Here is a 17,747-nt window from a genome sequence, read left to right as displayed (position 1 = left end):
TTCTCTAAAAATCTGAAGTTTATTCGTTAGAATTCAGTGAAAGGAACATTCAGTTTAAAACACAGTCAGTACATTAAAAAGTCGAGAGGATGAGTAGCAGTGAGACCAGAACAAAACAGAACAGCCCCGAACCTGGCTCCTGGCAGGGCACAGGGCAGCACGCAGCCGGGCTGGATGAGGCTCCCTGCATGGCTGCAATGAGGACAGAGGGACAGAGTTGGGGCAGCTCTGCTTCCTGTGGGCTCCCCTCGGTTCCCACGTGCTGCCTGCACTGTGGGCCCCGGGATCAGATACCAGGAGAGCTGCCATCCCGCCCTGATCCATCCTAAGGGACCCGACAGCACCCCTGTTTGTTAAGAACTGCTGAATTAAAAGACACAAATCCGTGCAGAGCCAAATATCTCAGCCTGGAACTGCCACCTCTGCTGCTGTTGGCTCAGGTGGGAAGAAGGGACGAATCGGTTTTCAGCTTTTCATTTTCTTTTTGCACATGAGCGCTGGGCATTGTTCTCCTCTGCTCAGCTAAATCATCACGACCTTCTGCAGAGTTATGTCAGCCCTTGTACCCCACACAGGGCTGCAAACTCTGCAGGGGCACTGAGTCAGGCAAACAAAGCAGCATATTCATTCCATTAAAAAAAAAAAAAATCCACATTAACTATGTTGGGTCTGAGCAAACCCAGAGCTCTCCTTTTGGTTGTGACCCCAAAATTCAAGGCAATGTTGTTCCACTCATTTCTACATCACTCCACAGCAGCCAACAGCACCTCCTGCCCTGCAACGGCTGAAGGGAACACAGGAGAGCCCGGTTTGGGACAACATAATTGAAGCACACAGAGAAATCCCAAACTGAAATCCACACGGTTTGGGTGTTTGTTTAGTTTAAAGACAACCAACAACACTTGCAGGGAAAAATCACCACGGTGCACAAATTCAGATTCAAAACAAAGCTAAGAAACAGCTGACGAGAGTGACAAACCAGTATCAAAACAGACATCCTGGCGGTGTCCACACAGAGCGTGCAGTGGCAGTGGACTGGCTTCTCATTTCTAGAGCTGCTCCTTCAGACGACGCCAAACAGCACTCTGCACGGGGGGGTGGGGAGCAACGTGGGTCTCTTGCATTGCACAGGCAGTGGCAGCAGCAGTGACAGCAACAAATTGCTGTTTCTCCATCAGAACTGTAAACCGCACCATTTGGAAACACATAACGTACGTAAGTAAAAGAACAGTCCATAAAATTTCCCCATGAATATAAAATGCAAAACTATACAAAAATAGATAAAATCGACCGTTTTCTTATGCGTATATAAAAAACAAACAAACAAAGTCCCCAAAACGCAATACAGAGCTACTTGGTAGGCTGACCCGGTCAGGGGTTGGTCGGCAGCAAACAGCCACGACCCACCTCTCCAAGGCTTTCCCTGGATGCACTGAGCTCCGTGAGGTCTGGGGGGTGTGCCTCCATACCTCAGCCAGACAGAGCTGCTCACCCCGAGCTGTATGCCTCATTTCTGTCTCCGCAGACCTCTTTTGCACAAGAATTACTGCTCTCAAGCTCAGGTTCCTTGGGTAAGTCTATATTAACCAGGTTAGAAGATGATGGCTTGAGCCAGAAATGAGAAGCTGCAGCCCTCAGTGAGCAGTCTGACTGCTTCTAGCTCCCATGTGGTCCAAGGACTCAGGTGGGAAATTCCTCCATCACATTTTTAGGAAAATCATGCTCATTATGAGGTCAGCATTGGTCAAAGAGCTCCAAGAGCTCACAACCCATAAGGGTGTCCTCCCAGGCCCCTGCCCCAATACCACAGAGCAGCCATGGGATCCCACTCAGTGGGACAATAACTTGCTCTAAGCACTCCCTATGACACCAAATCCTCTTCTGTTTGGCTTCAACAAAGGCTGGCCACTAAGGATTCCCAATCATCAACAAACAGCCTGGTAGGTCAGAGAAAGGATAAAGGACCCCCTTAAAGCTTATCCTTTCATTCCAAGATGCACTGCTTCTGAAAATGGGTTAACACCACACAAGAATGAGTATTTCCCCCCTCTAGTGATGTGTTAATTTGGACTATGCAGCTGTGAGAAATCTCTCCCAAAGCCATAGGGGGACAAGATCAAGACCCAGGAGCTTGTATTTGGCATTCAACCCGTAGTCCCTTTGTAACTCCCTTCTAGTAAAGCATAGTGGGAAGATCAAGTCCTAACTATTCCATAGCAGGCAGGTATTATAGAAGAAGGAATACATTAGGTACTGAAATCCAACCTATGGCAGTGACAATTTACAGACCAGGTTAGTATATTGAAAATTCTTATTTCTTTGGGTTAATGGGGCAGAATACTCCAATAATTCAATAAATTATTTTTAAAATGCTTTTAGAAACCTCTTTTTAAATCAACAGATACTTGATTCGTTTAGTTCAAATCAAATTAAGAGGAGAAACCTTTGGTATAAAGTCAGATTATCAAGTCTTGGCTGTATTGCTTTCACACATCAGAGTCTAGGAACTGTTGTCCAGTAAGTCTTCCCACTACGTACCTACAACAAAATAATTATTACTACAGACATGCATTTGCAACTGAACATTCATTTTAGCACTGAGACACTTTCATCCTTCACCAGAACTTTGGCAAAGGCTGCATCATTTACAAACAAACACCGCGCAAAACCCCTTTGAGCCACAAGATGCCTTTGGTGACACGGTAAAACGAGATAATGGTTAAAAATTCCTGTAAGCGGCCACTGCAGAGGCCATCGATTCCAGTGAGCACCTATTTGTGTTGTGACATCTCTGGTGTTGCTAGTGATAACTACGGGATCCTTTCTTTGGAATCGGCACTGAGTTGCAGCAGAGCTCGGCTGAGCTCACTCTGAGCAAGAGGGAGTTAGGAGCATTTGTTAGGGGATGCTCGTGGCATAAGCACTGAAAAATGAAGGTTTAATCCCAAGGACACAGTGATGGATCTGCTCAAGCCTCAGGAGTCTGTTCAGAAAACAAACAAACAACAACATACACATAAGTGGAGCTGCCAATAAGGAATTCCAGCTTCGCCTTTCCCTGTTCCTTCATGGACATACAAGAACAGGACAGTAAAAGCCTCATCTCAAGAAGAAATCAAAGGACCCAATTTGCTTAGGAAAACAAAACAGAAAGGCTCTTCATGCCTTGGTACCTTACAACTAGAGCAGTACCAGGGAGCTGCCCACGTTTCCAACCACAGCCACACGTGTACCTGTGCTGCAGGTGTGGGCAGCAGGCGGTGAGCTGCTCTGGGAAAGGACTCAGCTCCAAACCAGTGCTGAGCAGAGCCCTGCACCCCCATGGCGTGCCAGGCTCTGGAGAAGGGCATCACTGCCCTATTTCCAGTTTGTGATTTATTTAATGTTACAACCTCTGCTGCAAAGAGAAGCAGAAAATTGGCAACTTGGGAAGAAGGACACCTAATTCATCAGTAACTGAATTACAGTCAGTTGGACAGAAATAGGAGGTTTTGTAAGCCACAGAAAGTGACTCATAGAATATCCCAAGTTGGAAGAGGCCCCTACAGATCATCAAGTCACACTCCTGGCTCCACAGAGGAGCACCCAAAGATCAGACCTGTGTCTACGAGCACTGCCCAGACGCTTGCTGAACTCCTGCAACTCTCAGCCATGCCCACCGCCTTCTTGGTGCCCTGCCTATCTTTTCTGAAGAGCCTATAACCACCCATCACAGCACACCAGCCACAGGGCTCTTCCCACCAGGTTTTGCTTACACCAATGATGTAGTAGCTCTGGGACTGAGCCAAGGCTTTTAGCTCTTCTTGCTTGTTCCTTGTGTGTTGATGTAGAAGCATTTCAGAAGCGATTCATCGTACCCAGCACCTCATGGAGCAGAATGAAGGATCTCAGCAGCACGCAGCCCCTCTGATTGTGGCGTTCCACCCCACAGTTCATCACCAGTGATGTGGTGCACTTGAGCTGGGCTATTTGCTTCTCTCCTCAACTTCAACACTGCCAGCCTGCACTGCCAGAAGCAGGTAATAACCAGAGCTGTACCAGACTAGGGAGCTTCCATGACATCCATGACCCAGGCCCCAGGTTGGCAGCAGACTTTTTTGTGGGAAAGAGTCTGGTCAGCATATTGGACCCTCAGTTCCCCTCAGAACAGAGTCCCCTATGACAATCACCCTTCTTCTTTTCCTGGCAAAGGCAGTTTTGGGGTTTCTGGGCGACTGACTCACCCTACAGAATCTCCTGGATGGATGTTCACCAACATCCTCATCTGCCTCTCTTAAGTTCCCGAGCTGCATACCTATTGTGCAATAGCATCTGGGAAGGCAAGGTAGGCCAGGGAGGGAGGGGGGGTTGCCAGCCACCTGTTTCCATTCCTCCATCTCTTAGGTCCTTTCCTTCTGCCCGATGGCAAGAGGCTATGAGTCTGCAAAAGTTCAGCTCAAGGAAAGGTTTGGTTTAGAGACTAACGTGCTTCAGATCAACATGGACACTGAGAACTTCTTCAGGAAGGATGTCAGCTCTGCTCTGTTATCCTCAAACAGGTGTTTCCAAGAGCTCTGACAATCTCCTCAGAATGTTGGTCTCCTACGCTTGTGTTCCTTCTCCACATTTGTTCAAAAGAGGAATTAAAAGAAAAAACAGAAAATCAAAAGCCTGCAGCAATCATCGGCATTTTTGTTCCCTCCCGTTAGAAGGAAGAAGTTATGAAGCCTAATTTAGGCTGTGCTACATCCTGTATTCCAATTAATAGAATACTTTCCTCGTATGAGTTTATGTAAAGAAAATAAAAACAAAATGTAAAACAAAAAGCAACACAGCAACAGCAACTTTACAGCTACAGGCCCAATGCAAGTTTAGCTTATTTAAGAGAAGTCATACACGTGCCCTTGGCCTGGGAGAGGATGGGGATGAGGTACAAAGCATAGGAAAGGCTTCAGCTGGAAATTACACACCATGAAGAGAGACCGTGACAGAGAAAAGGGACTGACACTTTGTTCTTGAAAGGGAATTCATCAATAGAACATCTCTCTGCACACTGTATTCTTGAGCACATTAAAGCTAGAACTGGAAAACGTTATCAGCACGCACACAAACATTCCTACTTTCCTTTCAGGCAGGAAAAAAAAAAGTTACAGCAAAGTTCCCCTTGCAGCTGAATTGCCCCCTGTCCTTGCTCTCAAAATAACCTGCATCCTTCCTCTGCAGCTCCCCAAATCAAGATCAAGATGGAAGATGTTAAAAGTTTGTCAAAAAAAAAAAAAAAAAAAAAAAAAGCATTTCACAGAGAAGAGGAAGAAACCCAACTTCTTTTGAAAGCTTCCCCAGGACGTGCTCTCCTGGCTGCAGCTCTGAAGTGGAGACTCCAGGAATCAGGAATGTCCCCCAGAGCACACACTGCAGCCCAGCCCTATGGTGAGAAACCCCCACGTGGGAGAAGCGACCGCTCACAGCCAACCAACACAGCGAGCGAGGTCACAGCGCAGCAATGCTCCTCACTCCTTCACAGCTGCCAATTGCTCAGCTTCTTTTTTTAAAGGTGATGGTGCCCTTTGTCTGCAGAGAACAAACCTGCCATACTAGAAATGGGTCCATTTCCAGATTTTATTCTAGCAGCAATGGGATTGTGCACTGGGGCTGCTACCACATTTTGCATCGTGTACTGTGTTCGAGAGTGGTGGATCGCACTGGAAAAAAAACAAAAGTGCCTCAGTGTTAATCTATGAATCTAGGAGGTTGCTCTGCACCAAACCAGAGTACCCACAGCAGTGCAGAACGGCAGCAGCACGGAGACTATGTACTGCAGCTGCAAGAGGAGTTCATCTTTGTTGGCCCGGTTTGACATAAGTCACTCGTTAGTGTTCACTTTCTCCCTCCCCCCCCTCCCTTTTCACCCCTTTCCCCACTTCCCAGCCACCCAGCAGGAGCTATTTGGCTCCCATTACATTCACTGCAGTGCTCAGGCAGCCGCTGGGCAGCGCGTTCCCCGGCGCAGCTCTCGCTTTCAGCAGCTCCTTGCCGGCACTCCCGTAGCGCTCTGTGAAGCAGGCTGAGCTTTTTAAGGTTTCGGTGTCATCGCTGTCGCGGAACTGGGGCATTCCTTGGGTGACACCGACAGGTTTGCACTTGGCTGGTTTCTCTGGGGACTGGGCAAAGCTGATGCACTGTGGTGGCTCTGGCTCCCCCAGCGGGAGGACGCGTGCGAGCTTTTTGGCCGGGGCTTCTCCGCAATACCTATACGACCCAGACGCCTCCTGGGGCTGCCTCGTGTCAGGCTGCAGAGGTAAGTTGGATGGCCTGACCAGGAGCCTGTTTGGCCCCAGATCTTGGGGCTGCCTCTCCAGAGTTTCTCTGGCACTGCTCCTCGAAAGGGGCAAAAAGGGGGAGTCTGCACCTGACCGATCAGATGGCTCCCAGCTGCTCTGCATCCCAGCAGCTGGAGCAAAACCCCAGGGTTTGATCCCCCCAGGAGCCAGCTCGGTGTTGTACTGCAGGTGCTGCAAGCCCGGCCAGCTCAGCACACCATTGGCCTCCCCACCTTCAGGAGCTGACAGTTCTGCCTCCTCTTTGCTCCTGCTGCTTCTTGCTCCATCTGAGTACTTTTTGTCCCATTTTGACCACAGCTGGCAAGGCTTAAGGCCGTTCTTGGAAATCTGCAATTCCGCAAGTTCAAACTCCAGGCTCTCCGTGTCAAGCGACCTGCTCCTCCTGTTAAGGGAGAGAGGTGCTGGCATGGCAGGGCTGAGCTCATGCAGACGCAGGTGCCTGGGCAGGCTGGCAACCCCCCAGTTACAGCTCTGGAAGGAGCCCTGGGGGTACCCCAGGAACATTCTCTCGTCACATTCAGCAAACGACTCCTTCTGCACATAGCTCTCATCGAAGGCCTCAAAGGATGCAGCCATGTCTTCATCAGCATTCATCTCGAGGTGCTGCTCGCACTCCCCTTCCCCTTCCTGCTCCACATCGACAATGTCAAATGTGACCATGGTGGGAAGGACGGGGAGGTTCTGAGTGAAGGAAGAGCCAGAGTCGGAGCTGCCCAGGCTTTCCGACAGGCTGGAGAAGAGGGTGCCACTGCTGGTGAACTCCACCAGAGCTTGTGAGAAGCTCATGGCGTGCTCAGGTTCGCACTCACGGTCAGCCTGGGGCTCTCTGCCAGCAGCCTCCACCCCACTGTGGTGGTCGCTCTGTGAGCAGCCCTCATGCTCCAGGGGTCTGTGGCTGGGGAACATCCCCAGTTTGGCTGAAGCTGCACTGCCATGGAGGGACCCCCCAAACAGTGCACAGTCTGGATCAGAATTCAATCCTGGGTTGTTCTTCATGAGCTGAATAAGGCAACTTCCTTGCGCTTTTTGGCTGTTGTAACAGTTCTCTGGACACAAAGGCCCTGGAAAATCACTCCACTCTGGATTTTCAGCTCTAGCCACCAAAACCCCACCATTCACACTCCTGTTTAGAGCTTGAGAGGCAATCTGCTCACTACCAAGGCAACTCTGATTTTTGCCAATCAAGTTGGCTGCTCTAGTTTTACATTCAACATGCTGTTTTTCCCTGGGACACTTCTCTTTGCTGGGAACTTCAAGTCGTTTCAAGCCCGGTTCCCTCTGCAGCTCCCAAAACAGCAGCTCTTTTTGAATGGCAGCTAGCCGCTCTTCTTCGGTTTCCATAACCCCCCTCTTCTGATCCATCATCTGGATCAAGTTCTTCTCAGCAGGGAGGCAGAAGTCCAAGAAGTAGCTAAAGACCTCTGGATGAGAGACTTTGCTCTCAAACAGGGATTGCTCCCCATGAGAGGGGCTCATTAGTGTGTCATCAGGCTCGTAAAACTCATAAAGTGCATCACCGCTGTAGCTGTCTCTGGGAAGACGGTCCTTCTTGATCTCGCAAAGTCCATCCCCAGTCTCATCCTCTGGTCCTGGTGTGGTGGAGTCATAATATCCCTCATCACTATTAGGTGCAGACTCTTGCTGGTCGCTCTGCGGTGTCAGGAGCTCGACCCCATCCATTGCCCCACTAGCATAGGGGTGGACCTCCCCTTCACGCAAACCACGTGTCTCCAACTTGCTACTCACTGCCTGCAGTTCAGGACTGCTCACAGCTGGAGGCAGCGGGGCTTCATAGCTCCTGCCCTCTTCAGCGGTGCTGTCCCATATCTGCTGGAGGTACTCCTCCTCAGACATGGCCATCTCCTCCCCACCTCCCTGGTAGGTGACAAGGCATGGGCTCCGTTTAGCAGTGTCTCGGCTGCGCTCTACAGAGATCGTGCTCTCAGCAATGCTGAGGATGTCAGGCTCGGCAATGATGTCTCCGCACCCTGTAAGGGAATCAAAGCTCTTCAGGGATGTGACGTCTCCAAAGAGGAGACTCAGCTGGTCCCCAGAATGTAATGAGGGAGGGTCGTTGTCTGGATGAAGGGCCACAGGGAGATGGCTGTAGTTGGACTCTGTGTAGACAACAGCATCTACCTCTGATTTTGCATCCAGATCATCCTTGCCCCCAGGCACTACCACCATATCACCCTCACAGCTGCCCTTATCAGCCTGGAACCAGTCTGGCTCAGCAGCCTCCCCAAAGTCAGCTGCTGTGCGCACCAAGCAGTTACCTGCTGAGCTCCCTGGGCAAGCTGCAGCAACAGGGACAGACCCAGGTCCTCCTTCCTCCACAGCTCCAGGAGTTTCCGCTTTCGTGCCGTGAGCTTTGCTGGCCTCCTCCGGATCCGCAGGCCACTCAGAGAGCTCTGTTTTCTCACACTCAGCAACCTTGCTCTTACGGTGACGCCGGATGCTGTTCAGAAGTCCCTTCAGGCCTTTTTTCGGTCTGGGGAAGGATGACTTGTCTCCATTGGGCTTCTTCTCATAGCCCTCAATACTCCCTGGTGGAGAGCCATCCTGCCTGCCAAAATCAAACTTGATGCTGGTGTCTATGGCCACGTGAACGCTTTGGGAGCTTGGCAGCAGGCAAGGATGGGAATCCCTGCTTCCATCTGAAGGGCTTTCCAACTGTGCCCCACTGCCCTCATCATATGCAGTGCCACTGATCCCATCGTGGGTCTTACTTTTACTGAGCCCCTTTTTAGAAGCTCCTTTCCCCTGGCCTTTGTTTCTGCCGCTGAAGAAACTCGGCAGTGTACATATACTCCTCTTCCCTCCAAATAACTTGAAAGCAGTTTTTTTCAGCTTGCCGGAGGGTGCCTGGGGCTGCTGCTGCTCTGCAGCCACGGCTGAGGCATCGCTCCGCTGGGACAGTCGCTCGACGTTCTCCTCCGGCTGCTGCTCACTGCCCTTGCACTGCCTGCATGCTGCAGACTGCGACCGGGTCCTGGCAGCCTCCTCCGTGCAGCCTGTTTCCATGGCAGCTGCTCGGATCGCGTGTTTCTAGCTGGAAACAATGGTGGTAGAATATTCTTGCAGGCACAGAGACCAAAGCATCGTGGCTGATCTAAAGCAAAAAGAAAGGAGAGAGAGATAAGGAGACAGCAGTGGGTGACACATAGGCGTAGCAAGGCAAAGAGCTACGTCACCACCTGCAACTACAGCTGCAAAAACCTCCTACCTGTTAGAATTCTGCACAAAGACGTCACTGTACTGAATTCTCCGGAACCCACCTATAGCCATTTGGCAATAGCACCACATCACAGGGACAGGTAGACCTGAGCCCCGAGCCACCTCATTCAACCTCTGACCTTTGTTAAAGAGACACTGAGGTTCTGCTCTGTTAACAACTGCCTGTCAGCACAGAAAACACGGGCGTCTCTAAAAGGGAGAGAGACCAAGGCACACCAAACTCTGCTTTCAGCCATCCCAAACATAGCATCAAACAACAGGAAGCATCTGGACAGTCAAGCCAGAGCAGCCCTTATGGCAACTGCGCATCCAGCAAAAGCATCAATTTACCATATTTTGTTTTCCTCACTAAATTTCAATTGTTTTCAAAATCATCTGTCAAGCAAGATAAAACTGCATTAAAAATACTTATTATAAACCACCCTGATCAGATTATCTCAGAAGCAGAGAGAGGCGGGTTTTCAATTTCATCCTGGATTGATGTTAATAACAGGAGAAATAAAATAGTAATATTTCTTTTCCAGAATTGAGATTGGAGAAAATAAATCCAGTGAGAATTGTAATGCACCGCTGAGCTGCAATACCTGAGGCTTAGCTCTGATCAGCCCAAGGCCAGGAAAGCTTCCCAGAGATCTCAATGAAAAACACACCCAAATGACGGCTTTTAGCTCCTATAACTCAACAGCCAACCCATGATGTGAGGCTTGTTCTCAAGCCTTGGGAACCTGTACAAGAGTAGCGCAGTATTTATTTGCCTCCATAATTAATGATAACCTTGGTGTTCACCCTCCTCACTAAAATAAGTGGCTTGGGACAACAGATGGGGCAGGACGCAGCTCTGCTCCGAACGCTGCAGGCTGACCTGTCCTCCTGCCTGCAGTGGGGCACAGAGTCCCAGCACAGCCGGATCCCCAGCTCACTGCTCCCAGGGGCTGTGCCCGTGCCTGACGTTTCTTTTGGCTGCTCGAGCCCTGCGGGCACAGAGCCAGCTGGAGGTAACAGAGAGCAAGGCGTAAGTGGAATTCAGGCCTGCTGAATGTAACCGTGCCGTGGGTGAGTGTCTGACACAATTCCCTGACAGCAGCCAGCAGGATGCTCAGCTGGGACCTTGCTGCATGACCCTGAGCCCTGGAACAGCTCCGGCACTCACCTAGGAGGCTGGAGACAAGGGGATGTATTTACAGCCATTGCTGACAGAGGCGGATTTAACCACCTTACACATCCCTGACAGCACAGTCTACCCTTTCTCTGAGGCTTCCAGGGCCTCTCCAGAACATCCCAAGGGCCAAACAATGCTTCTCTAGCTCTGACAAACAGCACTTCTGCACTCCTAGGCAGATCCAAAGCCTGTCTGGGGTGACTCCAGGATTCTTCTGGAGCCTCCAAAGTGCCTCTCTAGAGAGACCTGTTTAGACAGGATCAATAGAAAATAGTATGCAAACATCTGTATACGTGGATTGCTAAAGTAGTAGAAAAATGAAACAGGAACAAGACTTCAATTTGAAAATAAGCTCCCTTGCTTTGGCTCCACATCAGCACTGGTATCAGTAGATGCTCACTGCTGTGACCACACTGCCATTTATGGATGCCAGAACAATAAGGTCACCAAGGGCAAACACACTATTGATGGAATGCAAAAACGGGGTCAGAAACAAACATATACAAATCACAACAGTAAAAGACAGCATTTCACCTGTGCCCAGCTCCCTGAGGCAGCCAGGGGGATGAGGTAGATCTGGCTGTACTTGGGGTGACACAGCTTCCTGCTCTAGCCATAGGTAGAAGCAGGGCATGTCTGAAACTGCCAGGGGAGCAGGCAGCCGGTGCCAAGAGGCTGACCTGGGCCAGAGCCTGGGGCTCTGTTAGTGTACAACTGTGACAAAGCACCTGTACTAACAAGCTGTTCTTCTCCAGCAGTGAGTGCTGAGCACCACATCCCCTCCTCCAGCACATCCAAGGCACTAAGGATGTATTCAAGAAGCATTAAGGCAAATCTCTCGGAAGCAGAGTTTGAATTTTGAGTGGTTCTGTGTGGAGCCAGGAGTTGAACTCAATGGTATCCATTGGTCTCTTCCTACTTGGGACATTCTGCGTTGCTATGATTCCATACTAGGGACAACTTCCATCCACCCCAGCACCAGCTAAAGCAAAGGCCTGCTTTGTCCTCAGCTGGGATCTCGAGACTTTTAAGAGCATTCATGAAAAGGCACAACCACCTCAGCATTCAACAAAAACAGAAATGAGTAGAGGATGAGTCTCCCAGCCTGCACCTAAAAGACTTGGGAAAACGCCCCTGTTTTATTCCCTAAACCCACCACAGGCCTTAGGCAGCTCATCAAGCCTTTCTCCTTCATGCAGACTGACACTGCCTACAGTAGTTAAATCCCTTCTTTGTGCTGCACCAGAGATTAGCTGGTGTGAGTGACCGACGGCCATCAATGGACTCACCCAACTCTACCCTGGCTGCATGACTTTCAGCAGGGCCAGAGCCCCCCAGAATCCCCTGGTGACCCCTAGTGCAGAGCACAGCACACTGCTACCCTCATCCGTGGTGGGGACAGCCCCACAGAACACACCCTTTCCCTACTCTGCAGAAGAGCTGCACAGCTGGGCTCTGCACAAATCCGCTCAATCCCTGACGACTGCCATGAAAACGCCTGACTGCAATGAAACACCACGACATCAGGTAGCATTCATCCACCCGCTGCTTTCTATTCCTCCACATCAGAACAGAGACCTTCCAGAAGAGCAAGAAGCACTGAACCTAAGCGCAACAAAACAGTGCCCTTTCCTACAGCTCTCATGCAGGCAGGTGGGAGCACACGGGCAGTACAGCTGTCAGAATGGGAGGCAGACACTTGAGCGTGATCAATTAATTCTCACAGGCATCAGCAAAGACAAGCTACGATCAATTAATTCTCAGCAAGGAACCAGGCATATCATCCTGATGCTACAAACGGGAGACTGGGCATTAAATTAAGGGACTTACCCAACTCACAGGGGAGCTTCTGTCTTGTCACCAGGATTAGGATGCAGAAGCACTCACAGCAAGAGCACGGATTTCTGTAATCCGGGATAACCGCCCGAATGCTGGTTGTAGGGCTGGTATCACACGAAGCATTCCCTCTCCCTAAATCACAGGTTGCTCTCATCCTTAAACCACTTTCCCCAGCAGTCTGGGAAGTGCTGGAAGCATGCGATCCTGACAGCAGCTTCCTCCAGCAGGCCACGTATTGTACACCATGACACCGGGCTTCTTTCTCCCTCCTCTATGGAGAACATGGCATGGCTTCCCCACGCTGGAAATGCAAAGACGTGCAGAGCAAAGCCGGGCACAGTGCTACAAGGGCTGCATCCCCAGGACTCCCTGCAGGAGCTGCACGCCTCACTAACAGCAGGCCGCACCGGCCGGGTCCCAGCTCTGAATGGGAATGAGCCCCATCTGTCTCACTGCCCATACAATGGTGCAGAGTGATGGAGACAAAGGCACAGTGAGGCATACGAAGCCCCGTGCAGCAGGAGGTGTCTGGCACCAGTCAGGGCAGTGGGTGGGAGAACCAGAGTGAGCCACGGCTGACACAGCACGGCAGCATGGCAGGGTGCGCGACTGCTCCCGACATCTTCAGGTAGCATGGTGTGCTTAAGCAGCAGTTCAGCACATTCTGAACGCACATACAGACAAAAGAGATCCTTCTACCATCCTCAGAAGGGTCTCAGCTGAGATGCAGGGAACTCACTGTGACACTGCAGTGGGATGGGTATGTCCCCAGGGACCGAGTCTCCCTCCTGCTGTGCAATCCCTCCCCACTGACCCCACACTCCTCCACAAACCAGTTGGGAGCGTCTCCCCAGAGCACTCTGAGCCTGCCCCAGAAGTCAGTGGCCCTGAGAATCGGAAATCATCTTCCATTTTCCAATGTAGTTTTATCCATGGCCATTTTATACATCCTTTATGCTACATGCTGCTTTTTCCTTCAGCAGCATTCAACCCACAGCGTCCTCACCCTTACACGTTCTCATTCTCCAAGCAAACCCTCCAAACTCTCCCCACACAACACACTCTGAGCTCCCTGAGCCATCCCACGGTCTTTCCCCATGCAACAACAGAAATCAAAGCCTTTGCAAACAGAGGCAGCAAGAAATGCACATGGTGCTCCGAAGCCCCAACCACACAGAGCACAGCCCTGCACCACCAGAACAGCACAGCCCGGCTCCTTCTGTGAGCCCCACATGGAAACTTCACTCCATCTCATTTCCCCAAGCATTGCTTACAAACAAACAGCAGTCCTTTCCAGACACTCCTGCATATTCATGCCATTAATTCCTCAGTTTACAGAGGGATGTTATTGCAGCTGTCAATACCAACAGGCACAGAACTGCTAAAAGGTGCTGCCACTATCCTCAAATAAACTGTTGCGCTAACGATTTTTGTTACGGTAAAAACAGCATGCCACAGAAACCGTTTTGTTGGAAAGCCGCGTATTAATGTCATTCTGTCTCAGAAACAAAGACAACTCGAGCACTTCAAAGTTTCAATCCCGAGGCCCGATTTAGCAAAAGCTTTATAGTTGTAAAATTCCTTTACTCAGAGCTGTGATTTTCTTCAGCTGTTTGTCACTGCAATAATTACACCGACGCGCAGCACCACGTGGGCAGGTATCTGTGTGCCTGGAGCTGGCGCTGCGTGTCCCCGGCCTTTCCTCCTGGTGTGACCACATCCACAGCAGGACGTGCGGACTCTTACCCCAGCAGGGTGTAATTAGTGTGCTGCATTTACATACTTATTAAGACGGGCTAGGTCCTCTGGTGAGCAAAATGCTACAGCTTAGGTGGACACAATGCACTTACATGTGTGGCAGGGCCTTGTTTTTAAGGGGAGAGATGGGCAGCGTGCCATTCACCGCCGACTTCAGCTTTCCCCCACTCAGAGTTTCCACCCCCCTTTTGTGAAAGGAAATCGTTTTGCGTTTTGTTATGTCCTGCCACCAGGCCAATGGGTTTGGAGCACACTGACAGGTACAGAGAGAGATGTGGGCAAACGTTGCTGAGCACATCTGTGCTCCAGCCCCGAGCTGCCACAGACTACACTCAGCGGTGGAGCAAGAAGACAACAGCCGAGCAGCACCCAAACACCTGAGAACACCCCAGAGATGCTACCAAATCAGCAGCCCCCTCAGTTCAGTAAGACCCCACCTTGCTGCAGGACTTCAGCTCAACTGAAGCTGACCCACACTATCACAGCAGCAGAGGCGCAGAGCTCGGGATGAGCTGGGAGCACAGTGCCTTCAGCCTCCACCGAGATCACAGCCGCCACAACTGCAAGTAGTAACCACATGAAAAAAAACATGCAAGTGAACGCTTTTACAAGATGAGTGTAAGTTTAACAGCTCCGCCTGAGGAGCTCACAATGCCTCCATTAAGGCTGCTATTGAATTAGAAGGCAGAGCCCTCCCACGGAGGCATTCCTGTGCCTCTCCTGCTCCAGCCCGGCTGTCTGGGTGCCTCGCTCTGCACACACTCTGTCCCTGCTGCTTTCCGACACCTCATGGTGCCCAGTGTTCAGCTTTTGGATGTGAAAGACAGAAGCCTGGAAAGAAAAGAGATGCTTCCAACAAAAAGGCAAAGCCACCTTATTTCTGGGGGAGAGCCTTTGGCTTCGGGGGTTCATCGTTAACTGAACACCAGCACTGCTCAGCAGCTCCAGCAGAAGCCTAAGATGCAATTATTTCAATCTTACCAAAAGCCACGTGACAAGTCACTTTTCTATCTGCGGCTGTGTTTTTTTCTAGACAGGGCACCGGCACAGCGTCCATTGGGTCACACCGGATGGGGAGGAGAAAGGCAGCCAAGAATGCAGTCCACATCTGACAACACAACACACCCCGCTGCAAAGCACTCATACAAACTCTTTCCGAGGACCTCATAAAACCCACGGGATCGTCCACCGCTCTCAGCAGGGAACCCCACAGCCATTCCGCCTCTGGGAGCCCTTCAGCAGGCTGGGCTCTGCAGGAGGACGGAGAGATGGAAGGAACCGGAGCAGCCGGGCCTGTGGTGCCGCTTTCCCCACGAGCTGCCCGCGGAACTCGCCAGAGGAAAGGCGAGGACGGGAGCACGGCAGCTCCCGGCGGGGCTCGCCGAGCCCAGCTGCAGCACGGCCCGGTCCAGCCCTGCTCTCAGAAGCGGACCCCGGCGCAGCCCCACCTCAGCCCTCCTCCCACGGACACGCCGTCCCACCACCCGGGCCGAGCGGCTCCGTGCCCCGCCGCCACGCCGGGCTGCATCCAGGCCCCGGGCGCCGCGCTGCGGGAAGCGCCGGATCGGAGCGGCGGGGCAGAGCGCCGAGCACGGGGAGGGGCCAAGCGGCTCCGCTCGCCGTTAGCCCCGGGGCCGCGCCGCCACAAAGGCCGCCCCGCCGCACTTACCGGCGCGCTGGGCCGCGGTCGGAGCTCGGCGGAGGCGCGGCGCGGCGCCGTACGGCCCTGCCCGCCGCCGGGAGGGACGGGGCGGCGCCAGCGAGAGCCGCGGGGCCGGGCCGGGTGTGGCGGCGGGGCCGAGCCGTGACGGGGCGGGCGGGCCCTGTGACACGGTAGGGCGGGGAGAAAGGCCGCTCCGTACGGGGAGCCGAGCGTCGCTGCCCGCTCCTCGTCCCCAGCTGAACCGCCGCGAGCCAGAACGTGAGGAGGTGCCTCAGAAAGTGAGAAAGGCGGAGCGGCTGGTGCAGTGCCTGCTGCTCGCGGCACCGCTCCTGATCACAAAATGTCCGGTAATTAATGAAGATGAGCAGCTGGCACGAGGGCCACCGGCTGGTACTTGTTTGGTTGATTGCTGAGAAAATGACGTTTTTCGGCCATTCAAATATTCAATTTCATTCCCGTTACGACACTCATTATCCGCCTGCGCCTGGCCCGTGGTGTGGTGCCGGGGTCCTCCATCTTCTCGGCCCAGCAGACACAACTCACCCGCTGTGGAAGCCCCATAGCAGAGGCTCAGCTGTGCTCCCCTTCCTACAGCCCAAACCCAGAACTTTCTTACCCCGCCACACATGAACGAGTGGTTGGGTGGAGGAGAAAGCTGCACTGGTGTGACTCCAGCCGCTCTCAGAACAGTTTGGAAATCCAACATCAGGACCTAAGCCCTCATTTCCATCCAAGATTTTAAATTAAGGACTAGAACAAGAGTAGTGCAAGAGTTATTTACACGTGCTCAGCTGCAGCACCAATGCATGCTGCTACATAGATAGAGCTTGAAGATCACACAGCAATATCAGCCTTTGCAAAGGAAACAAACTTCACTCTTCCACCTTGAACACTGAAGATGAATTAGTGCTGGACAAGCCGCTGGAGGATTCCCAAGCAGCACAAGCTAACCTCAGGCCCTTCAGAGGAAGGCCTGGTACTGCTCAGGGCAGCCTACAAACTGGAAGAATCACCCCTGTGAAGTTCCCATGATATTACACTTCCCAGGGTGTCAGCGCATTTCAGACTGAAATAATGAAGTTCACAGCATCAGCTGAGTGCCCAACACAGTACATGCAGCAGAATAAAGAGCTCCAGCACTACTGCCTTGGAGGTGGAGGGCATCTGCCATGGGGATTTGTTGCTGCTAGGGCTCCCATGTGTGAGCAGGCTGGTAGAGAAATGACTTCTTGTGATGTTAAATCCTCTCCTGGGAAGAGGCTGCTTTATGTTAAGCAAGACCCACCAAATCAGGCAGCTCCATTCCACCATCAACATGCAATCACTTCCCACACCACTGAGTGATTTCCAAAGCATTGTTCAGCCAATTCAAAGAATGCCAAGCTTTAGGGATCTGGATGCTTCCCCTGAGAGACTTCCTGCAGCCGAATGAATAGACTCCACAACCTTTGAAATGCAGGATGTACTTGTGTTTTGCAGACAGCAACCTGTGCAGAGCTGATGTCACACTGACATTTTGCAGGAGCTTAATAGTGACCAGGAGTCTGAACCAAAGCCAATGGCCCACTCTGCCAAGGGTGTTTGGAAGCACACACTCTTACATTTGCCTCCATTTCAACAGCAATGCTGGAATGAAAGAACTAGCAGTTAGCAGAATGTATCCCTGATGAAGGCCGGCCAGGCGTAACAGTCACTTCCAGATAACATGGGCTGGGTTTCTAGTCTCTTCCATGGTCAGTTTAACAATATTTTACCAAACAGATAGCAATAG

The 17,747-nt window shown here is 51.6% G+C and overlaps 1 protein-coding gene across 8 annotated transcripts; it reads right to left on the bottom strand.

Moving 5' to 3' along the window:
- Window positions 1-16,131, bottom strand: AMER1 (APC membrane recruitment protein 1). Of its 8 annotated transcripts, XR_014884933.1 has the most exons (5): window positions 15,983-16,131; window positions 5,940-9,432; window positions 3,756-5,681; window positions 2,444-2,538; window positions 1-1,180 (listed from the first exon to the last, which is right to left on the bottom strand). XR_014884933.1 is itself a non-coding variant. In XM_085230392.1 (4 exons), the coding sequence occupies exons 2-3, from the start codon at window positions 9,342-9,344 to the stop codon at window positions 5,604-5,606; spliced, it is 3,483 nt and encodes a 1,160-aa protein (XP_085086518.1). In that variant the 5' UTR covers window positions 9,345-9,432; window positions 15,983-16,131; the 3' UTR covers window positions 1-4,595; window positions 5,566-5,603. The 8 variants fall into 8 exon arrangements, 4 of the variants coding, with proteins under 4 accessions (XP_085086518.1, XP_085086519.1, XP_085086517.1 ...); XR_014884931.1 differs by having other exon boundaries at window positions 2,444-5,681; XR_014884930.1 differs by having other exon boundaries at window positions 1-2,983.
- Between the last annotated feature and the right edge of the window lie 1,616 nt (window positions 16,132-17,747).

This window comes from Meleagris gallopavo, chromosome 9, assembly GCF_905368555.1.
Source record: "Meleagris gallopavo chromosome 9, MGAL_WU_HG_1.1, whole genome shotgun sequence".
NCBI lineage: Eukaryota > Metazoa > Chordata > Aves > Galliformes > Phasianidae > Meleagris > Meleagris gallopavo.
Note: the sequence above shows the minus strand (reverse complement) of the source record. Positions and strands in the feature narration are given on the sequence as shown.